General features: G+C 40.0%; 1 protein-coding gene across 6 annotated transcripts in view; it reads right to left on the bottom strand.

The window, feature by feature from the left end:
* st8sia4 (ST8 alpha-N-acetyl-neuraminide alpha-2,8-sialyltransferase 4) overlaps positions 1-25,338 on the bottom strand; it is a 105,681-nt gene that overhangs the window by 54,277 nt on the left and 26,066 nt on the right. For all 6 annotated transcript variants that reach the window (XM_059644727.1, XM_048528169.2, XM_048528171.2 and 3 more), the window contains one exon: positions 17,853-18,146. In XM_059644727.1, the coding sequence (XP_059500710.1) occupies positions 17,853-18,146 (294 nt within the window). The remainder of the gene's footprint in view (positions 1-17,852; positions 18,147-25,338) is intronic.

Here is a 25,338-nt window from a genome sequence, read left to right as displayed (position 1 = left end):
GGTGGATGTGATGTCCTGCTAACACTGCCTTCCCCCAGGCTCCCACGTACCCCTCCTCTCTGAGTTGTTCCTCCATCCCTCACTCTCCGTATCATTCTGTAGGGTAAGAAAGATAGAATTACAGCATCTGTGTTTACAGTAGGTAATCTGAGCAGAACCTTTGAAGACAGATCAATGCCTTCACCACATGTTGCACCATCTCCTGAAGACCTCATCTACTTTAATGAACAATACAAACTCCAGATTCTTTAAGTAACTCAGCAACAACCAGTAATCAATCAGTCTCCAGTTTAATCTCGACTTTAAAATGACAACCAACTCTGTTTACCTCGAACCATTCAAATCTAGCATGTCAGGTGTCTGAGTTCAAAGTGAGCATAAAGAAAATCTGGATCATCAAAAGGCAATTTCATGAAAGGAATGCAGTAGTTCTAAGGAATTGTTTTATTTCACTTTATGCTTTGAATGGCATGTGGGAGTCACTGGCAAGGTCAGCAATTGTTATCCATCCCTAATTACCCCAACACTGTGTGGCTTACTAGGGTATTTACAAGGGCAGTTAGGGTCTGGAATCACATGTAGGCCAGATCAATTAAGAATAGCAGATTCTTTCCCTAAAGGAATCAATGAATCGGGTTAGGTTTCACTGTTGGTGATCATTATTGTGGTCACTATCTTAGAATTAGCTTTATTTTCCAGGTTTGTTAATTGAGTTTAAACTCTTCAAGCTACCCTGGTGGGATGTGTACTCAAGTCTCCACAGCATTAGCCTGAGCATCTAGGTAGCTAATTCAGTGACTCTGCCACTACACCACCTTATCCCAATTAAAACTATAATTTTGAACAGTTGGAATAAAATCAAATGAACATAAAGGGATGAGTAAAGAGCCAGGAAAGGACCATTTTAAGATTAATGTCAGGAAATGCTCATGGATGCAGTAATTTGAGTTGCAGGGCTGGGCTTGTGCTCCTTTCAGTAAAGGAAAATGAGTGTAGTTTTGATAGAAGTATACAAGACTAAGACAAGTTTGGGTATGATAGGCAAGGAAAAGTTGCTCTGATTAGCTGATGATGAAAGAGCTAATAGGCACATTAAAGATTTTTGCCAAGAGGTGTGCGAAAATATGATGAAGAAGTATTTCATACTTCTGTGTGGTCATGACCTGCCACAGCCCATGTGTTCATTGGAAGTGGAGATATGTCAATGATTTCAAATAACAATTGAAATTTGTTGGGCACTTGAAGAAAAAAATCTTGCAGGGCTGTAGGGATTGAGTGGCTCCAACAACAGAAGCTTGACATTATCCAGGACAAAGCAGCTCGCTTGATTGGCATCACATCCCTCCAATACCAATGTTCAGTAGCAACAGTGTGTACTATCTACAAGATGCACTGCAGAAATTCACCAATGGTCTTCAGACAGAACCTTCCAAACCCACAAACACTTCCGTCTAGATGGACAAGGGCAGCCGATACACTGAAATACCACCACCTCCAAGCTCCCCTCTAAGCCACTCACCATCCCAACTCAGAAGTGTATTGCTGCTCATTCACTGTCACTGGGTTAAAATCCTGCAATTCCCTACGTAAGGCATAGTGGGTTTACCTTCAACATATGGACTGCAGCATTTCAAGAAGGCAGCTCACTGCCACCTTCTCAGGAGCAATTAAGGATGGGCAGTAAATGCTGGTCCAGCTAGTGATGCCCATGTCCTATACATGTACGAAAAAAGAGCATGGGGCTGATTGCTCTATGGACAGCTGACATAAACTTGATGGGCTTAAACGATCTCCTGTGTGCTGTACTGACTCTACAACTCTATGGACAATGTTCTATAAACTTCCAAGAAAGAGCTGAGGAAGCAAAAGGCCTTTGAGGTTTTTTGTAATCAGTTTAAGATTAAATGAATGAGTTTTACTATCTTCCTGATTAATGAATTAATAAATATTCATCACTAATTCTTGCAAGATTCTGCATCCGTGCATGCTTCCAACATGGTTTGATCTCATTTCCACTTATTTCTTTCCTGCTATTACACACGTTAACACTGTGATTGCTTTTTCATTTCAATCATGTGTTACTATGCACAATACGACAAAGCAATTGTCAGATTTCAGTAAGTATATGTTTCCCAGACACTGGAGAAGCTCTTCAAGAAGTATGCAATACTTTAAATGTGATTTCAAAGACATTTCAAACACTGCCCATGCACAGTTGTTCTGCCACTGTAATTATCTTCTGACCGTGCCTGAAGATATAAATATCAAAAATATGGAAAACAGGGCAATCATATTGTAAAACTCTCCCACTTGAATAGCTTATACTCCTATGAAAAGAAGCTCAGTTGATAAAAGCAAGTGGTAGCTGGTACCGAACACCAGGGTTTGCAGCAACCTGTTTTACATTAAAATGTGTTTTCACCTTTTCAGTGTTAAAAGTATGCATCAACCTTTCTATTCAAAACTGTAAACTCATTTGTTTGATTAAATTCCTTGATGCCTTTTGTCCCAGACAATAGCTTTATTAATTTTAGTTTTAGTCACTGGTCACATTAATGATGAAACGAGTCTACTTCTCAGAACTAAGGGCACTAATGAATGTGAAACAGTGTAACATGTGGCATCAGCAAAAGGAGGCCCAGAAATACAAATATTAAACAGTTAATTGTGTTTTAAAGTCATTTTTATATTTATAAACAGATTTTCAAAAACTCTGATTAAGGGACTCAAAATTCTATGCGCGAAAAAATTTATCATTTGTGTCATGGACTCTAACATTAAATTTCATCTGTACAGCAGACAGCAATGTGGCATTACTTACATTGACTCTTTTGGTGGGTTAATATTTTGCTTACTTCGAGATGTTTTATTTTCTGCACTAATAGCTGGGCCAGCAAATTTGAAATAACTTGCAATGTCACTGAATCTCACATGATATCAGGACAGTGAGAATGTGCCTCAGGTTAGCAGATTTACAATGCACTCTCTGCATAAAAGTTGTCTTAGGTACGGAATTGTAAAAAGCAAAATCAATAATAACTATCTGTCATTTTGGCATCTTTCTATCCTTGAGAGACGATGTAGCAACCATTCATTTCAGATGGGGTGAGTTCTTATGGGACACCTTTGCTGATGCCTATAGAGGCCAATCTTTGGCAGGCAGGATCTGCCGCAAGCATCACGTATGAAGGTACCAGGCAGGTGTCATTGTGGATAGTTCCTTTCACTGTTGGTATCTATTGCCAAGCTGTTGTAGTCAGTGGCTGTAGCAGTGGTCCATGCGAGCCCAGAGAGAGTATCAACTACTGCCTCTTGCATCAGCCAAAGATCCCAAAGTGATACATAAGACCATAAGGTGTAGAAGCAAAATTAGGCCTTTCAGCCCAGTGGGTCTGCTCCACCATTCAATCATGGCTGAAACATTTCTCAGTATCATTACAAGCATGACATATTTAATATCAAGCTTGCAGATATCCTTGAAGTGGACCAATGAACACCGACTGATTATCTGGCTCCATCTTTCTCAAGATTCAGGAAGTCACTGGGTATGTTTCTTTTATCCTGCCTTGCAAAGGGTTTGACGCAATCAAGTTGCCTCTGTGTGACTTTTGCCAACAAACTCTGGAGGTCTGCTTTCAAGAAAACGAATGATACAGTGTTATAGTCCAACAGGTTTATTTTGAATCACAAACTTTCGGAGTGCTGTTCCTTTGTCAGTTGGGCAGTACATTGAAAGCTTGTGATTTTAAGTATACCTGTTGGACTACAAGCTAATGTCATGTGGCTTCTGACCTTGTCCATCCCAGTCCAAAACTGGCACCTCCACTTCAAGAAAACTGCCACATGTGTCAGGGTATACTGATAATATGCTGCAGAGTGCGAAGATGCAAGCTGTTAAGCCACCTACCTTGCTACCTGTAAGTCATCCATCTATGTTTCTGTACACAAGACATATCTGAAAAGTCCTGAGAACACAGACATTATAATCTATTAGTTTGATTCAAAGAGTCAGCTTGAGACTATTCTGTGCAAGTTTTGTGAATTGGCCAAAGACGATAGCTGCTTCCCCAATACATGTATCAATTTCTGTGTCAAACAACAGAATGTCTGTCACGATGGAGCCAAGGCATCAGAACGTACTAAATACTTCAACTGAAGTGTTATTTAGTGCAATCACGAGTGGAGATACAACAGTTGCCCTCATATTTTTCTTGATGCTTATGGGGAGAACAGCTTATAGGAGAAGGAGAGATAATCCATGAGCCTTTGTAGTTGAGCTTCTATAGGGTGACAAGCACAGTATCATCAGTGGAGAGGAAGTCTCTGATCATGAGGCAATATGCTTTTGACTTTGTGTTCAGATTTGTTGTACAGCTTTCCAATTGAATTGGTACACATGTAGACTCTTTCCATATCTGTACAGAAGATAAAAGGTCAGGAGCGTGAAGACCGTCATGCCTTGGTAATGACCTCCTAAAAGCTCTTCCGTCAGGCAGAAGGTACAGAAGCCAGAACACACTAAGAAGCAGGTTCATGAGCAGCTTCTTTCTGGCTGTTATCAGACTGTTGAATGGACTCTAGCCTCAAATAATGTAACCTGCAATGTAACATGTATGCCTCACAGTCTTTTTGATCTGTACATCCTTTGCTTGCTATGATCTGCCTGTACCGCTCATAAACAAAGCTTTTCACTGTATCTTCGTCATAATCTTGACAATAAAATCAATCGAATCAAAAAAGAAGAAAATATCAAACTGAGTGCGAGTGAGAACACAGCCCTGTTTCACTCTATTCCTCACAATGGAACAATTGGAAATGCAGACATCAAATTGAACAGTGCAGTGCACTCTATCATGAAAGGAGCATATGACACTGAGGGCCTTTACATTGGACAGCCATTTTTCACTAAATCGCTACAGAGTCCTGCTCCGCTAATGGTATTGAATGCCTTAGTACGACCAATGAAGGCAAAATAATAGATTACACTCTATTCCTTAAACTTCTTTTCTGTTTGGCCTATCGGAAATATCTTGTCTACAGCAGATCTGCCAGCATGGAAACTGCTCTGTTCTTCTGGATGCACTCTATTTGCAAGCAGGTGGAAAATCTATGGATCTCGGAAAGGCCTTCCCATGGACCTCAGGAGCAAAATGCCCTGTATTTGTTACAATCTCATCTGTTGCCTTTATTTTGTACATGTGATGCTTTTCACATCTCACATCTCTTGGGAAACAGCCTACTGTTATAAAAAAAAGGTTAAAAATGTGTGGCAGTAGATGGGATGTTCAATGCTTGAGTAATTTGTTCTAATCAGGTGTTTTGTGTCTGCTAAGATACATTTGAGATTCTCAGTACTTCCTCATAAATTGCGTAGAATTACAATTTGTAGGCATGGAAATGATTCGCAGGGAGGTGGAGTGGAAGGTAGGCACTTAGGACTTGGTTCTGTTGTCTTCAACTGCTCTGGCCTCTTCTTAACTCTCCCTAGCAACGTTCATAATTAATAATTACTTTATTACAAATGACTTGATAATAAACTTGAGATAGCTGAAAGACGGTATGTTTATGTCTTGCATTGTTTATGTCTTCATTGCAAGAATCCAAAATTTTGATGAGAACTACAATTTATGTTGCACAAGAAAGAGATGCAGATTGATTGGCAAGTTGATTCTGATTAGTTGAAGCATTGTGATGGAGAATGCACCCAGGAATTAATGTCCCCAAGGATAATCTTAAATAATCGTTAGTACAATTCTTAGCACACATTGTTCAATGAGTGCTGTTCAATCACATCATCACATCTAATGTTAGATATTATGTTCTGAGTTTTCAAGGCATGGGCTGGATGAGTATGGCAATCATTCTGCCTACTGAAACAGTTGAGCGAATCAGCTGTTTGATATGATATGCCGGTCACTGGAAAGCAGAGCCTATCTACTTGGCATCACAGCAGAACTGAAATTCATTTGCCACATTACTGATTTGAGCGATAAACGGATACTAGATATACAAGCAACACGTCCCAAGGACTGGTGGATCATATTAAATGCCAGACATCCAGAATTTAATTAACTCTCGGGGATAAGACACTGGGTCCTTATAAAGTTACAAAAGTTCAAATCTTTTGGGGGAACAAGAAACAGAAAAGAACCACAACACAATTGACTTCTTTGCCTGATGGAACAATGGCTCATTTGAAATTAACACAGCAGGCATTGAAAGTAAAATTGGTGATGAATACAGGCTCCAAAAGCCATTTTGTACAGGTACCATGAGAGGAACATCTTGAAGCAATCGCAGTTTCTCGATAAGGAAATGGACGAAGGCAACATGACTGCTATAGTGAACCAAATTATCAAGAACCATAAACACCAGTGAATGAAAGCATTACAAAGGAGCATTTGCTCAGTCTCAGGACCTATTCCACTCACTCTACCTGTAGGAGAAGCCTCCAGCTATTCAACTAAAGTGACCATCAGAGTTACTGAATCCATCTTAATTTTTTTTCCAATACCTTCACTTTGGATAAAGAATCTTCAAGCCTACCAGGCTTACAATGACAGTACAGAGTGGTCTTATGATCTGCACACATAATTTTTATGCTTATCACCTTTAAATCCTTGTCTCTGTATTCCTGTTGATATCTTTATCATTGTGACTTGACTAACTTACAGCAGCAGTTTTGCGATAATCTAACCAGTAATCCCGTTTCAGACAAAAGCTTTGCTGCTGGTCACTTTAAGTTGAAACATTTGAAAAGGGGATGACCTGGGCTTCAACAAATTCTCAATTCATAGGCCATTTTGATATGATTGTGAAAGTTGCGATCTCATGTTCAGACTGTATCCATTACTAATGCTCTTAGCCTCAATTTTCAATAAAAAGTGGGATTTAATCCGTTGTGAAAAAAAGCAACATTTTGAACTGCAAAGAATTTAGAAGATGGCCAGAAGTAACAATTCAAACCATTGGGAGTCAAACCAGAAGTTACAACTGCAAACTTTGTTTATGAAAATATCAGCAATAAATTGAAATATTTCTTTTAATGTCTTAAAGTTTATGTTTGGAGTTTTTAAGTTGGCAGAAGTTATTATCCTCAGAAATGGAGCATTTAAAAGCGATTATTATGTAGGTACTTAAAATATGCAAAAAGGCAAAGAGACACAAATTTCTAAGGATATTAGTTCAGCATTTTGATTTCAGTCTAGCTGAAACTGAATTGGAACCAGAACAGATTAGATTAGCCCAAATAGAACTCAAAATAAACTGCAAATGGAGCTAGAATTTAAGGATCAGAGAGAAAAGGAATGAAGACAGGCTCAGAAAGAGATGGAAGAAAGACTATCCAGAGGGTAATAGTTAGAGAGAGGCATAGATTTTCAGCCAGGAAGCTGCCATTTGGAGCTGAAAGTTCAGTAAGATTGAGACCAAACACAGCTTGAAGTTGCTAGGGAAAATCTTACACTTTACAACTTCAACTCCTGTATTGCCAAAACAAGGACTGAAGCCCTCAAGTTCTCCAATTTTGGCCCCAAGTTTGAAGAGGGAGAAGTAGAATCTTCAGATATTTCTGGTCAAGCTACAAATACCTGGCATTGATGATCCAATACAGTTCACAGGAAAAGCCCAGGACATCTGTTTCATTTCGTCTTCTGAAGTTGGAGAATGTTACAACAGCCATCCACCACACTCATTGCCAAACCCAATTAAATTGAACCATAATGCTTAAGCATGAAAATTGAAATTAGGGTAACAACAAAATTGGAAAACTCCAGAAATAAAGTGAATAAGGCAAGAATCTCAAGTACCAACAAAATTTAAGGTAACAACAATTACTGCCAACGGCCACGGCGCACTGTGGTTCAACTGTTCCCGAAATGCCTCTGGATCTTGTCAGCTGAATCACAAACATTGCTTGTCAGCCAACAGAGGATGAGTTAATCCTAAGAAACCCAAGTGTTGGTTTTGCTGAAATGAAAAATGGCATTACATGGCATAGCATTGGTACAAGATCTATGCTGTTTAGTTGACTGGCTTCGAATAAGACTGCAATAATATGCACAATACATTGCCCTGGAGGTATTTTTCTTCAGTTAAAATATCAAAGGATTCAGAGTTGAAGTACAAGGTGGTCATGGTCTGACTGACAGGCAGACCAAGCTCAATATGCTTTATGGTATATTCTGTGCTATGTTCCTAAACATGCTGTTTGGTGCAACAACGTCAGAGACAACAAGAAATTCTCAACTCATTCTTTATTCAGTGTTGAATTAGCAACAGTCAAGTGGTAGTTAAGGGTTTGATGCAATCGCTTTTAGCACTGCTGGTCTGAAAAGCTGAAGAAAATCTAATCAAGTTTACCAGTCCTAATCATTAATCTACAACCTTGGTGAACATAGAGGTGAGGCCTGCATCAGGTTTAACTATGATGACTTCTATTCTCCATGATCAGGCCTGACTATTGAGAAAATGTTTCTGAAACCCCATGCCAGCATGAGTTTTAGTCTTCAAAAGAACAGAACAGAACAGAATAGTTGGGAAAGAAAAAGGATACTGTGCTTATAATTTTACAAGTTTGTACAGTCAACTCAAAAAAATTAGAATTATTTTTCACTCTCAAGAAAAATATGAAAATGAAGAATTACTGAAACTGTGAAATGAGAAAGAATGAGGGGGCACAGTTTGAAAGTAAAAGTTATATGAAAAAAACCTTTTCACATGAGGAATGTTTAGAGTCTGGAATGGATTTTTTGAGACTGTAGCAGAGGCTGGTTCAATTGAGGTATTGAAAAACTAACATGGATATTTGAAAAAGAACAATGTACAAGGTTACAGGGAGAAGGCAAGAGAACGGCACTAAGTGAGATGCTCCTTTGCTGAGGTAGCGCACATACCATGGACAAAATCAGCTGCTTCTGCACTGTAACAATTCTGCGCAATGAGTAGATAGTTCAAATTAAGCAATTTTACTGAGGTAGCGTAGCTAATAACAAAAGAATTGCCACAGGAACATTAATAAGTGTCGTAAAATATCAAATAAATAATTGAGATGAACAAGTTGAAAATCTTAGTACCATACTATATATATAAATCTAGTCATTTGAAAATATATACAGTGATTGTAATTTGCTTCCTGCCAATATCTTATTCACTCACAAGACTGACAACTATATCTGGGTCAGCGAAATGCAATGGAATTAACATTCTTGCTGTCAAATTAAAACATCTGTAATTGAAAATTGTCTGTGTGGTCAGTTGCTTTCCTATTCATTATGCAGAATCTCTGCCCGTGGACGTGGAGGATAGGGGATTTGGGGATTGAGGAAAAGGGTACATAGCATTTGCCGTCAGCTAACTTGGCCTCTTCCTTACCCTCACGAGCAACATTCTCCAGCACAGCATTATTAATTTTGATGTTGGCCAACTCTGGATGTAAGAACCTCCTCATCAAATCAGAGATTCAAACTCAATGCTGTTGTAACAGCAACAGGAAGCATCAAGAAAGCTGTCAAAGTCAGCTGGAAATGCCCCTGGGAGATTCTCAATGGTGTCAGATGAAGCTGTTTCCTCCCTTGGTGGTCTGCATTAGGACTGCCATTGTCAGCTGATTCTACTTTCAACTCCACTGTGAAAAACAGCTGATGTGTATTGTCAGTACAGCATCAAAAAAAAATTCACGCCAGCATCATATCCGACCACTGTGTCCTGTTGTGCAGAGGGAAAGTTTTTTTTCCCTATAGGAGAGTACAGCAAAGGTTTGTCAAATTGATTCCTGGGATGGCAGGGCTGACATATCAGGACCAACTGAGTCAGTTGGGATTCTATTCAGGAGTTTAGAAGAATGAAGCAGAAGAGAATCTCACAGACACCTACAAAATTCTGACAAGGGTTAGATGGGTTAGATGCAGGAAGGATGTTCCCGATGGTGGTGGAGATCCAGAAGCAGGGTCATAGTTTAAGGACGAGGGCCAAACCTACAGAACATTTTCACAAAGGAAGCCAACATCATAGACACTGTGGTTGATAACAGAGATTCAGATCCATCAAAGCACTACTGTCCATGTCCTAAATCATATCAAATCACCATCCAGAAATTTCCCTCTATACAATGACTTCTACTGAATCCTGGGTAATGTGGAATAAATAGTTAACTACACATTTATTCCAATAATGACTATGTCCATAACAAACTATGCCATTGTGATGCCAGATCACATGGATTGGGGATCCAAGACAGTAGAGCTGAGGTGTCTTCATTTACCATCCATTGTATATAGTTATTAGCAATAAAGCCTGCTAATATTCACCTAAAAGAATGAGGACCTCATCTCACTACAGTCAGTAGCAGATAAGGTACAGGCATGACTGCAGGGATGAATTGGAGGTACACCTAAATGTATATACTCTTTTAATTATGGCATTTTATGCATTCTCATTCACAATAACACCACCAAGCACACCAAGCCCTCTTAAGGCTTCAAGATCTGGAATTCCTTCCCTGAATCTCCTCATGTCTCTACCTCTCCTTCCTCCTATAAGAGGGTCCTCCAAACCTTCTGACCCAGGCTTTTGGTCATTTGACCGCTGTGGCAGCTTTATGTCTCACAACTGAGCTGTTACCAACTCTGTATTATGCATTGTGCAGCAGCTTCCGCCACATTTGCTGCTGAGGAAGGGCATGGGTTGAGAAGGCACACTGCCTCTGTTTTTTCCTCCGGATCTATTCATGGCTAATTGAACTTTTAGCTTCTAGTCAACTTTTTCAACAGCCTTCCAAACAGTCAGCTTCCAGAGATCAAGGCTTTCAGCAACTGTCTCCCAGTTTCACCACCTCCAGATCTGCTTCCCAGTGTCCTTGTAATTGGAGCATAGACATCTGTGATGTTATGAGCATTCAGAGAATTTCACCTTAACTTTGCTTGTGGTAAGGTTTATTCTGAAATTAGAGAATTCAGTGAGGCGCATGGGCAGAAAAATGGCAGATGGAATTTAATCTGTTACAAATGTGAGGTGATGCATTTTGGAAGGTCAAGTACAGAAAGAAATCATATATTGAATGGCAGAACCCTTAGGAGTATTAATATGGAAAGGGATCTGGGTGTGCAGGTCCACAGATCACTGAAGGTGGCAGTGTAAGTAGATAAGGTAACAAAAGAGGCTTACGGCATGCTTGCTTTCATTGGAAGGGGCACTGTGTATAATGACAGACAAGTTATGCTTTAGTTAGGACATATTTGGAATATTGCAGACAGATCATTGAATAGAATCCCTATAGTGTGGAAGCCATTCGGTCCAACAAGTCCACACCACCCCTCCTAAGAGCATCCCACGCAGACCATTCCCCTACCCCTGACTTCCCATGTCTAACCCACCTAACCTCCCTGGGCACTATGGGCAATTTAACACGACCAATCCACCTAGCCTGCACATCTTTGGACTGTGGGAGGAAACCGGAGGAAACCCACACAGACACGGGGAGAATGTGCAAACTCCACACAGACAGTCGCCCGAAGTTGGAATCAAACCTGGGTCCCTCATGCTGTGAGGCAGCAGTGCTAACCACTGAGCCACCGTGCCGCCCAAGTTCTAGCCACTATGCTACCAGAAGGATGTGGATGCTTTGGAGAGGGAACAAAAAGGTTTACCAGGATGTTGCCTAGTGTAGGGGGTTTTAACTATGAACAAAGGTTGGATAGACTTCTTTTGTTTTCACTAGAATGCAGGAGGTTGAGGGGCAACCTGATAGAAGTTTATACATTTGTGAATGGCATGGATAGAGCAGAAAGCATGGTGCTTTTTCTTAGGATAGAGGGGTCAATTACTAAGGGACACAGGTTCAAGGTGCGAGGGAGAAGTTAAAAGAGATGCCAAGGTACACTTTTCACACAAAGGGTGGTAAGTGCCTGAAGGCGTTGCCAGAGGTGGTGGTGGAAGCAGACATAGCACAGCATTCAAGAAGCACCAGGAAGAATACATGAGTAGGAAGGGAATAGAGGGATACTGATCCTGTAAGTGAGTTAAGTTTTAGTATGGAAGGGCAAAATATGTTGGCGCAGGCTTGGAAGGCCGAAGGGCCTGTGCCTGTACTGTATTATTATTCTTTGTTGTTCTTTGACCCTATTCAAGTTGAGAGACTCCTGGAGAGAACACATTCTGAAGTTTTTGGATAGGGCTTTATCATCACAAATTAAAATAATCATTACAGAGTTTCTAGCTGCACATTTTTTTTAAAAATGCAAGGTAATCAGGAATAGTCATCTTGATTTTGTGGAAGGAAAATTTTTAACCAATTTATTTGGGTTCTTTGCTATGGACAAAGAGTGGTGGATGTTTGGAACTCTCTTCTACAAACAGCAGTAGATGCTGGATCAGTTGTTAATTTTAAATCTGAGATGGATACATTTTGCAGAGCAAAGGTATTAAGGGACAGGGGCCATGGCAGGTATTTGAAGGCAGGCCACAAATCAACCATGATCTCATTGAATGGAGGAACAGACTTAAGGGTCAGAATGGCCTATACTTCTATGCTGTAATGGATAAAGGGATGCCTGTCAATGTACTGTATTTGGATTTCCAGAAGATATTTGACACAATGCCACATAAAAGATAATTTACAAAGTAGAAGCTCATGTTACAGGGGTAGCATACTAGTACAGATAGATGCTTGTTTGGCTGGCTGTGAACTGAGAGTTGCAAAGATGGGTCATTTTATGATTGTTAGGAAATAATGAGTGCAGTCTCTCAGTGGCCTATGCTTGGGCCTCAACTTTTCACAACTTAGCTAAATTTTCAGATGACATAAAAGTAGATAAGAAAGTATGGCGTGAGAACATACAAGATTGTTGCAGCCAATATAGACAGATTCTGTCATCAAAAGTCTATCAGATCAAGTATAATGTGGGGAAATGTGACGTTGTTCACTTTGGCAGACTGAATAAAATAGAAACTAGTATTAATTACACCAAAGACGACGATAGAATTCTGAGATACAGAGGGTGATAGACATTTGTGTCTGCTTATTTAAGGAATGATGTAAATGAATTGGAGATGGTTCAACAGAGTTTTACTAGATTGATAACTGGACTGAGGATAGTTGGACCGGCTGGGCTTGTTTACCACTGAACTTTAGAAGATTGAGAGGCGATTTGATTGACATACATAAGATCATGAACAGTCTTGATAAGGTGGATGCAGAAAAGATATTTCCTCTTGAGGCTCAGTTCAGAACGAGGCGGCATCGTTTTAAAATTAAAGATTGTCCTTTCAGGACAGAGTTCAGAAGAATTATTTTCTCTCAGAGGGTTGAGCAACTTTGGAACTCTTTGCCTTAAAAGGTGTGGAGATGGGGTCATTAAATATTTTTAAGGCATATGTTGATAGATTCATATTAGGCAAGGATATCAAAGGTTACTGTGCAAACTAGAAATGTGGAATTCACAACACAAACATGTTAGGACTGATTTTGATGAATGTCAGAGCTGCCTCTTTTCATCTGGATCTCTTCTTTCTGAAAGATGGCAAAGGCCAGGGCATGAATATTCAAGGATACATAAAATTTCAGAAGGGCATGAAAATAGGAAAAAGGCAAAAAGGGTAGCTTTGTTAATTAAAGATAACATTAGTACAACACAGAGAGATGACCTTAGTTCTAAGATCAACTTGCAGAATCAGTCTAGGTAGAGATAAGAAAAAATAAATGTAGGAAGTCACCTGAAAGAATAGTTTATAGGCCCTCTAACAGCAAACACAGCAGACAACAAGATTTGTAGGAAGCTAAAACTGAAAACTTGTGAGAACAATGTAGTGATGACAAAGGGTAGCTTTAATTCACGCATAGATTGGACAAATCAATTTGGCTACAGTAAATAAACAAATCACACTACCGCTGGATAAGAGGTGCACCACAACAGTGGTGAGTGAGGCAGCCATGGGATGATCCTACGAGAAAGTTCACTAGGCCTCGCAGACAGAAAACGTCTACGAAACCCAACAAAAAGGCCACTTTGCCAAAATATGGTAACAGTCAGCCCAAGGAATTCAAAACAGAAATTGATGAGCCATGATCCTATTGAATAGCAGTGACCATAAGATATAAGGGCAGAATTAGGCCATTCAGCCAATCAAGTCTGCTCCACAATTTGATCAAAGCTGAAATGTTTCCCATTCTCCTGCCTTCTCCCCAAAACCTTAACTAATCAAGAACTAATCTTTGTCTTAAATATAGTCAAATGACTTGGCCTCTGAAGGCTCTAGCAATTCCTCCTCATCTCAGTTCTAAAGGGTCATCCCTTCACTCTGAGGTTGTGCCCTCAAGTCCTAGACTCTCCTACCGATGGAAACATCTTCTCCACTTGCAGGCTGATGGGCTGAATGGCCTACTTCTGCACCTGTTTTGTTCGTTTCTATGTCACCTAGTCCAGCAGAGTCATTGCTTTCGTTTGGGGAAGACAAGATTTCTTGGTCTAGTTGACATGTGGTTCATGAATCAATTGGCTCGATGATTATAAAAAGAGATACTGCTGATGCTGCAAATCTAAAATAAAAAGAAAATACTGGAAATATTCAGCGTAGCTGCTGAAAGAGTTAACATTTCATATTGATGACCTTAATCAGAAATCCTGACGAAAATCTTATAAATCCACAACCTAAAAGGTCTTTACCTGTGTTTCTCTTTGAACAAGGTCAGAAATAACATGACACTCGGTTATAGTGCAACAGGTTTATTTGAACTCACAAGCCTACGGAGCACGGGCCCCTTGTCAGGTGAACTCCACCTGATGAAGTAACAGCACTCTGAAACCTGTCGGACTACAAGTTGGTGTATTGTATCTTCTGACTTTGTCCATCCCAGTCCAACACCAGCACCTCCACATCATCTCTTTGAACAGGCATCGACAAACATGCTGAATATTTGCAGGACTTTCTGGTTGACTTTAAGTATAATCTGAATTGTCCTAGCAGGCCATTCATTCATGTCACCCATCAGCTTACAGCAACTAAGATTAGGCAATAAATAAAACATGATCTTGTGATGAATGCTCACACAAGAATAATGAATTTTCAACCAACCTTCCTGATATTTAATGATACGTGTCTCACAGATGGAATTTGCCTCCCACTTTAGAAAGCTTGCTTAAATGTAAAACTCTCCTTTGTAAAGCTCTTAAAACTTATTCTCTTTAGTAATTTATGTAATAAATATGTTATGAGCAACTTCATATTGTGTGAGGACAGAGTGTAAGTTTCAAAAACATGTCTCTCTTTTCAGCAATGCTGAAGCCTTTGTTACCAAGTGATCAGTCAAACACAATTTTGTACATTATTTCAGCACTCTTATGCCATCACATCTTTTCCGAAGTGTGGTGCCCAGAATTACACAAAATACTCTTTTTTTAATGTTTTATAAAGGTTCACTGTAACTTAGTTGCGTTTTCTGTGTATAAAGCTTGAGATACCACAAATCTCAATGGCTAATTTTCAAACTGCATTGTTATCTTCAATGGCTGGTGCATATAAACATCAAGATTCCCTGCTCTTACACACTCTTTAGGATTGTGCCCTTTATTTTACATTGCTTCTCCTTGTTCCTCATACCAAAATGTATTATGTTTCATTTCTCTGCATTAAGTCTGACACATGGTCACCTTTTGACCAGCGTTCCTGTGTACTCTTGAAGTCTATCACTATCATCTGCACAGATAATAATACTTCTAAGTTATGTATTATTTGCAAGTACTGAAATATCCAACTTTGTATCTATGCTGCCACTGTCCTCTTTATTCATCAGCTTTGAATTTGATAACAAGACTGTTGTGGGGTATTTTATTAAATGCCTTTTGCAAGTCCACGTACATGGCATCAACTGCATTATTCTCATCAAACCTCACTATCACGTCATCTGAAAACTCCAAAACATTAGTTTAACAAGGGCCGCCTTTATCAGGACGCTCACTGAAGAACCTTGATCATGGCTACATAAACACACAGGATCATGAAGGACCAATCATAGCAAATTGTCTGATTTGTCAAACAGCTTCAGTATTTGTGCTTCATGATGCTACTGTGGTCCTACATTAAATGTACATTTCAGCAGTGAACATTTTATACTCCCAGTTCATTCATAAATATCAGCAGTATCCTTACAAGTGAGTAGTTAAGAGGAAAGCATATTCCACTGAGTTGAAGCAATGTCCCTCTGGGCTGCACTGGGAAGATTTTTGCCTACTTACTGAATCCTTCATTGTCACATATTACAGTGTTTGATATTTTAAAGGTAGTCTGGTGATTGAAGTTTTGTTCAGAGGTTCCCCTCATCAAACGTCAATATTCTTTAGGCAATGGATTGAAAACTGTGCATTGAATGAAGAAAATAAAGTGTGAAGCTGGATGAACACAGCAGGCCAAGCAGCATCTCAGGAGCACAAAAGCTGACGTTTCGGGCCTAGACCCTTCATCAGAGATGTCTCTGATGAAGGGTCTAGGCCCGAGATGTCTCTGATGAAGGGTCTAGGCCCGAAACATCAGCTTTTGTGCTCCTGAGTTGCTGCTTGGCCTGCTGTGTTCATCCAGCTTCACACTTTGTTATCTTGGATTCTCCAGCAGCTGCAGTTCTCATTTATCATTGAATGAAGAAACTTGCTTCCGGTCAGCAGTTTTAAAGCATAAAAAATGATAACGAATGATCACTAAGAAAAAAATAAGTACATATCTCTCATTATCACATTTAGCAATTTTGGGGAATATGGAACAATGTACTTCCTCTTTATACCAAAGAAATAAAAATAAAAACTTTTAAACATGTTTTTTTAAAAAAGCTAGCAGGAAAATATAATGATTACTTGGATCCATGAGGATTATGAAACTCAAGTAAGCCATTTATTTGTGTCACAGAATAACATGTTCCAAGACCATTTGCTCCTAACAGGTAACCACTCAATTAGTTGGAATACCCTTGCAATTTTCCAATAAACGGTCTGAATGTATAAGGCCCACTTCATCAATGGAGTGGGATCTCTGATTCAAACTAGTCTGACTTGAATGAACAATTTTCACTCCTGCTTAAGCCAAATATCCTCTCTATGCAATAACTTAAGTTACAACATATTCTTTAACACAGAGGCAGGGTATTTGTTACTATACAGTACCTGTTTGCAACATCAATAAAGAGTATGTACAGCTCTGTTCATGAGCAAACCATTCACTTCCATTGAAGCAGACACTGATCAGACAGAAGTGTATGACAGTGAGGTGAATGGCTATTAACTTTTCAGTACTAATCTTTTAACTTGCTCTGCCTTGGAATGTAGCTGATAGATAAATTTATGGTTAGGAACGATTTCAATTGCAGAAAAATTAAATGATGATATCCATCATAAGCCCTTTGCACACTATATTACAGAGAAAGGATTCATTTTTGCACATTGTTCAAAATAATGCCAGGTTCCAATCAATTTTTTTTCATATCATCTATTCTTTATGCAACTTCTTGTTGGGAGTGTCACATATTGACACTTGTAGATTCAAAACCTATGATTTAATTGAAAGATGATATTTGGTTTACATTGCACAAGTCAAGTTCAGCAAAAAATATGTGCAAAACCAAATAGTTGTTAATCTCAACAGCTTCTTTTTCTAATAGCCTGGATACACGTGGGGTGCATCTGCCAAAATGCTTCATATTTTTCAGAAATCTGATTATTCAATGTAATGTTCCCCTCAAATTACCATGCTGAGTGTTTAATGTTGCTGGTCTGAATATCACACATCCCTGACCAGCAGAAAACCAGCATACTGTCCATATCACAATCCAGTGCACATAGCCATTCTAGTCTGAGCAGTGAAGATATGCTTACCCTCGGACAGCATGTATTAGCCGCAGGGATGGGTACGCTGTCTGAATATTCAGTCTGTTCTTCAGTATCAGTTCATTTACATATTCAACGTATTTTTCCCCACCTTTGACCATGAACGCAGGGATCCACAGAACACTATCATTCAATACTGTCAGTCTGTCGACAAATTTCTCTCGATCTGTCTCACTCCGAAGACTTCCGAAAGCTCTTTGCACGACTGATGGGTTCATAGTGACAAAATCAGATTTGAGTCCGACATCATCGGCGTATTCTACAAGGGGTGCAAGGTTACACCTGCAGCAAATAAAAACAAGTATGTTCATTAGATTGTGTTCTAATTAATGAATTCATTTGGGCTAAGAAATAAATGTCAGCCTGTGGAAATAATCAAAAACTATTTAAGCATTCAGTAGTATTTAATGTGAGTACGATTTTTGTTCTTATCACACAAATGTACAAAAAATATCTGTTTGCACCAATTTTAGGGTGCAGGGTCTGCCATCCGCAATCTCTCCAGATCAGTTTGAAATGAGGTGGACAGCAGGTAAAAATTCATATACTTGGCTCATTTCCCTGATCATAGCATAACCACAAGTGACTCCAATGATCCAATATTCCTTATGCACAGTTTAAGTGGTTGACTCGTGTTCCCAATAATGCAGGTGCCACAGGTCAGTTCAATTCTGTACTGGATAATATCTAGTGGAAGGGACATCAATGAAACAAAAACCTCTTTGGAGCAGCTCATGTTGATGTACACTGAGGAGTGTGGAGAATAGAAATGTCTATTGGATAATCTCCAGTCACTAGAAGGAAGCAGTAAAGAGTCTAGCTGCAGTGTGCAGTGATGCACAACAAAGCACAGAGTTGAGAGTTGATCCTTTCTACTGTGGAAGTGGGGTGTGCTTGTATGGCACAATGGTGGGGCTGACTGATGATGGCACTGGGGCTTCTGCTGGCCGCTGCTTGACTTTCCACTTCAGCACAGCAGGTGGGTGGGGCAGTCCTGTCTTAGGCTGATGTCATAGCTATTGGGAATGAGATGGACCAAGTGGATCCATTGCTTGTAGAGAAATACACATTTCCATGGATATTAACAAGGCAACCACTAATCTTTTAATCTGAGATTTAGGTTTAACCATTGATAGAGTTCATTACAATAGCATCCAATGCAATTTTTCCAGAACAGTAGCTCCTGAACACACGTAGCCTTAAGTTAATGATTCCACATTTCAATTCTCTAATTCAATACTTAGTGATTTCAAGTTTTCGTAGCTCACGGTAAGCTGGGCGACCTAGTGATATAACTATTCTCTCTTCTGCGCAGTCCCCCTTTCCCCAACCTCATGCAGTATCATTCTTTTCCGCATCTTTGAATCCAGCCTCTCTTTTCCCCCCTGCTTACAGCCTTCATGTCTTTCAAACTACTGCAGGCGCATTCTCCCGTTTCTTTCGATCCTCCTGGAAGCCTTTATGTGTCCCCCTATCCCCCTTGTAGCTCCCCATCTCCCCTCTATCCTTGCAGCCTCTCTGTTTCCCGTCAGTCCACTTGCAACCTCGCTTTAGCCCCTTCTTTTAGCTCCTTTCTCAACACACTGGAAACATATTGCTGTAGAGCTATTGAAAACTCTCCTGGGCATGTTCTAGGATCTGTTACCCCTCTCTGTTTTTCACTCTACAAATAGATGTTGGGTGGTACAAAATGCACAGGTGCAGTGTATATACATGTTCCTTCAAAAGATCTTGGACCCGAGTGTTAATATACTTCCAGTAAGCACAAGTACACTTCACTGTGATCCCAACAGTCTTAAGTCAACTGTCAGTGCAATTATTCTCACACTCATTGCTGTCCAATTGTAGAACCACATCTAATGATGGACATTGTATTTTGTGTTTTGCAAGTATAGAATGACTAAGCACAGGCAGTAACTTGTTTGTTGTGAAAAACCGAAGGGATATGCTGTGAGATGCTTCAACAGTTTTTGGGATATATGTCTGACATGTAAAGCATAACGCAAGTGGCATATATTAATATATAAGGCCCCATTCTTCACAGACAGAAATAATATATGCACCCATAGCATAAGTGTAATCTCAACAACACTGGTGACAACCATTTTCCAATGTGTTTCTTAAGCAATGAGTTGACCAATCAGGATTAACCTGCCTGGTTTAAAATTCAAATGAAGCTTGGCAGTTAACTGTCTGTCATCATCTAAGTGATGCATTTTCTTTGACAATATCTCTACCACTTAGGCTCCAATTGCCAACTAATTATCACTCTCCTCAGGCAGTATGAACGTTATTTTCCCTTTACATTAAGGTTTCTTGCAAGGGCAAACTAAAAAGATCAACCTAGTTGAATTAGAATTTCTACAATTAAAACATTTGTTCTCAGTCTATCTTTATCATGTTCCACAACTACTGTGTTGAAAAAGCAAGGGAGTGATAGACTGAGTAATTACATGCCAGTCAGCCCAACTAAAAGTGACGGGAAAATTATGCGAAATATTTTGAGAGATAGGATAAGTAGGATGATGCAGATTAATCAGGGACAGTTAACGTGAATTTGTTACAAGTAAATCACTGCAAATAAAATTGATTGGATTTTTGAGGAAGTAACAAGGATGGATGATGGGGGTAGCATGTTTCATGTATTCTAAATGGATTTTAGGAGGGCTATTGACAATGTCCAACATGACAATCTGGCACACTGACCTCTACATTGTGAAGGCCGAAGCACCAGCTTTCAAACGCCCTGGACCATGACCCCACCATTGAACACCAGGCCATTGTGTCCACAACATTTCATCTGGTGATATCTCCTTTGCTGCCTTCAAGCTCACAGTCCCTTAAACCTCATAGCTCACTTTCATCTCCTTCCCAAAATCTACAAACAGGAATACCTGGGAAGACCCATTGTTTCTGTCTATTCCTGCTACATATAACTCATCTCTTCCTGCCACGAGATGACTGTTTTTCTCCCCTTATCCCATTCCTTCCCACTTACATCCACAATTCTTTTGACACTTTGCGTCAGTTTCAGAATTTCCGGTTTTCAGGCTCCAGCCGCCCTCCTCTTCACCATGGCCGAGCAATCCCTCCACGTGTTCATCCCCCATCATAATAGTCTCAGACCTCTCCACTTATTCCACCATCTCCTTTAACTCCTCCCACATTCTTCACAAAAGGTATAGCCATGGGCCCCAGATATGCCTGTCTCTTTATGGGGTACATGGAACATTCCTTGCTCCAGTCCTACTCTGGCCCCCGCCCACAACTTTTTCTCTGGGACACTGATGATATCATTGGCACTGCTTCTCTCTCTTGTCCAGAATTAGAAAAATTAATCAATTTCACTTCCAATTTCCATCCTGCCCTCACCTTCTTCTGGTCCATCCCTGATGCCTCCCTTCACTTTCTTGACATCTCTGCTTCCATTTCTGGGGTAGGTATGACATCAATATCCACTACAAACCTGTTGATTCCCACATTTACCTGGACTATACATCTTCATATTCTACTTCTTTTAATGATTCTATTCCATCCTCTCAGTTCCTCCACCTCCACTGCATCTCTTCTGATGATGCCAACTTCAACAACAAAGCCTGCACAATGTCCACCTTAGAACATCGGTCATAGAACAGTACAGCAACAGTACAGGCCCTTTGGCCCACGATCTTGTGCTGACCTATTATCCAACTCTAAGGTCAAAATACCCTGCATACCCTACATTTTACTATCATCCACATGCCTATCCAAGATTCACTTACATGTCCCTAATGTATCTGACTCTAATACCACCACTGCCATGGCATTCCTCGTACCCACCACTCTCTGTGTAAAGAACCTACCTCTGGCACCTCCCCACTCCTCCTCCACATCCGATGCTTCCTCACATTCCCACAGCACCTGCTCCTACAATTGCAGAAGGTGTAATACCTACCCATTTACTTTCTCCCTCCCCAATGTCTAAGGCCCAGGACACACCTTCTAGTGGAAACAACAATTTGATCAGAATTCACTCAATCTAGTTTACTGTATTCAGTGCTCACGTAGACAGAAAAGTGAAAAATAAAACTCAATCTTGATAATCATGAGGTAATGTATTTGGGGAGGCTAAAAGAAATGCAAGTATACACAATAAATGGTTGGTTAGCCAGAAATGTAGAGGAACAGAGGACGTTGGAATGCATGCTCACAGGTAACAGGGTCCCCAAAGCAACAAGACAGATGGACAAATTAGTCAAGGAAGTAAACAGAAGATTTTCCTTCATTGGTCAAGGTTGTGAGTATAAGAACAGCGAAGTTACGCTTGAAAGCCAGAGTGTACAGGTGCGAGGCTGGCAAAGCACATTTATCTGCTCCTTGGATATTGTCTGACCTGTTGTGTTTTTCCAGCCTCACACTCAGAGGTGTTATGATTGCTTTAGACAATGTTTAATGCCAATACTTCATAATTATTTCGAGTAATCATTTACATAGGATACAAAAGAACCAGTGTTTTCTCATTTTTCAAGCCTCTATATCTCGTACTGGAATCGAAAAATGTAGCAGATGGTGAAAAATGGATTCATTGTGCATCTGGAGTTTTAAAAAATTTAGGCAAATGGCCAACGGATAATGTAACCATTGTTTATTGTTGTTAAAATAAAAACCTGCCAAGTTCATTAATTCCCTTAGGGAAGGAAATTTGCCACCGGTTAACTGGTCTGGCAAAAATGTTACTCCAGACCCAGACCAGCAATGTCACACTTAATCAGAGATAAAGGGAACTGCGGATGCTGGAGAATCCAAGATAACAAAGTGTGGGGCTGGATGAGCACAGCAGGCCAAGCAGCATTTAGGAGCACAAAAGCTGACGTTTCAGGCCTAGAAATTTCTGATGAAGGGTCTAGGCCTGAAACGTCAGCTTTTGTGCTCCTAAGATGCTGCTTGGCCTGCTGCGTTCATCCAGCTCCACACATGGTAATCTTGCATGTCATACTTCATGTTTTCTGAATAATTAAGGATGGGCAATAAATGATGGCCTAGTTAGCAACACCCACATCTCATGACAGACAGGACCCAGAATCAGCTGGGCCAGTATCACAATTGGAGATACGATGGCCATACCACCAAAACAAGGGCCAGATGCTTCTGTCCAGTAGCAATGATCAAACACTGAGAATCGATTCTTCTCCAGGCAGAAGGAATCAGAGACGAGCAGCTGACAAATAGACAAAAAGAACTGGTATCACAACTCAAAGATATGTCTTATTCATAGTACAGGTCACACAGATCAACTCCTTGACATGACAACCCTATCTCTGTGAAAACTGGGGTTAAACAAAGATGTTTCGTTATTTCTTCCTTTTTCTCATTACAATACATTATCTCAACTTCAACAAATTACGGAAGACATGGAGGTAATATGAATAATTGATGGATAACCAGAAGTGAAAGAGAGTAGACAGAAAAATGGAAAAGGAAATGGAAAAGAGGAAATAAGAGATGGAAGCAAAAAACAGAGATAACACAGTGTGTTCTTCCCAGGTTTGGCTCAACGTGTCAAAATCAACAACTGGGCTGAGTTGCTAAGGGCTTGGTGTTATCAGTAACACAGCACTGACACTAACATGTACAGCCAAGATACCTCTCTTTGTCTATCTGTACAAATAGATTTTTGAGTTTGTAACATTTTTAAGTGACTTTGACAGTTTTCTAAGAAATGGCATATAACTTTTTAAGCATCTCCGTATTATCTAATCTGATGGCAGAAGGATCAGCTTTTGAATGCTCTGTTTCTTGTTATTCTTAAATCATTGTGGTATTTTTATTGTACTCAATAACTCTTTCACCAATGAAAAAGTGCTTTTGTTCTGACCATCCTCCATGTGTTTCTGTCCCCACTCCCTTTCCAAGTTTCCTCTGTGTTCTTATCTCCTCAGTCTCCGATGCAAATTATTTTTTCCTTCAGAGATACAGAGAACTGCTGATGCTGAAGTCAGAGATAACACAGTGTGGAGCTGGAGGAGCACAGAAATCATTTCTGAAGAAGGGTCCTGACACGAAGCATTAACTTTCCTGCTCCTCTGATTCTGCCTGGCCTGCTGTGGTCCTCCAGCTCCACACTGTGTTATGTCTGGCTCCAGCATCAGCAGTTCTTACTATCTCTGAAGGAAAAAACAGTGCTTATAATCTATAACTACATAGACATAGCTTTTTATGACTTTTTTTATTTCTTTAGCGTAACAAATTTATGGTCTTGTTTTAAAATAATCTTGGTATTCTGGTGTGAATATATTCAAAGACTAACCACTCTGGTAACAAACTGCAAAGTAATACTTGTGATCTGTCAAGCCAGGTTTCATTCTGAAGTCTTACTTGTCTGGTGTTACCATCAGCTGAGATCATAACACAAGCATCGCTTGCTCAGTAAAGATCACTGATGCTCAGCTTTGGTTCCACGGGGGCCACTTGGTGACTGATTTCATTACAGCCTTGCTGCAAACATGATAAAAACAGCTTAACTCCAGACATAAGGTGAAACATGAAAACAACATTTGATTGAGTATGGCAGTAAGGGACAGTAAGTTTTAAAATCAGTAAGGGTTATGGGGATAAAGCGAGAAAGTGGAGTTGAGGATTATCAGGTCAGTCAAGGTCGAATTGAATGGCAGAGCAGACTCAATGGGCTGCATGGTTTATATCTGCTCTTATATCTTATTGTCTACAGTGAGTATATATTTAGCTTTGATTAAGTTTATTCCACTAGTAACTACAGTAAAGATGAATTTTGTTTAAAGCTGTTCAGATTCCAAACCACCATGTATAAAATTAAGTCAGCAATTAGAAAGCAAGATGTACCAAGGTTAGTAGGCAGGTTGACTGCCCTGAAATGGGCTGTGCAACTGTATTTTGTGTATGAAATTTGCAGCTTGTTTAAATCAGCAGAGGGTTCTTGAGCTGATCCCCATATGCATGCGTGAATAAACCAATATATTTTGAGCTTGAACTGCTAAGCGTCAACTCTTATTTAACACTGCCCACTGGGCCGTTCGCTGTTGTTTCCAATGCGAGCCCAATTCTCCCATTTACCAGAGCTGGAGGTACTTGCCACTGCTGGGATTCCCCAGGATATACCCAGGCTGTTATGTGCAGCCGTTAGCATTGGTACTGTTGGTGAAGGTGATAAAGTATCCTGACTGAGTGAGTAGGCAGCACAGAGAACATGCAGCTTTAATATTACAGGGGTTTGGGGGTGGGAGGCTGTAGTGTCAAACGATTTTACATGCTATTACCCAACCAGAAAAACACAGGCACTCATGAGTTGCTGTACACTCATGCTCCATTCATGCTCCATTCACTCTCTCCCACCCAACTCTACATGGAGAGGTGATAATGGGAACTGCAGATGCTGGAAAATCCAAGAATACAAAGTGTGGAGCTGGATAAACACAGCAGGCCAAGCAGCATCTCAGGAGCACAAAAGCTGACTTTTCGG

Source organism: Stegostoma tigrinum, chromosome 3 (assembly GCF_030684315.1).
Source record: "Stegostoma tigrinum isolate sSteTig4 chromosome 3, sSteTig4.hap1, whole genome shotgun sequence".
Taxonomy (NCBI): domain Eukaryota; kingdom Metazoa; phylum Chordata; class Chondrichthyes; order Orectolobiformes; family Stegostomatidae; genus Stegostoma; species Stegostoma tigrinum.
Note: the sequence above shows the minus strand (reverse complement) of the source record. Positions and strands in the feature narration are given on the sequence as shown.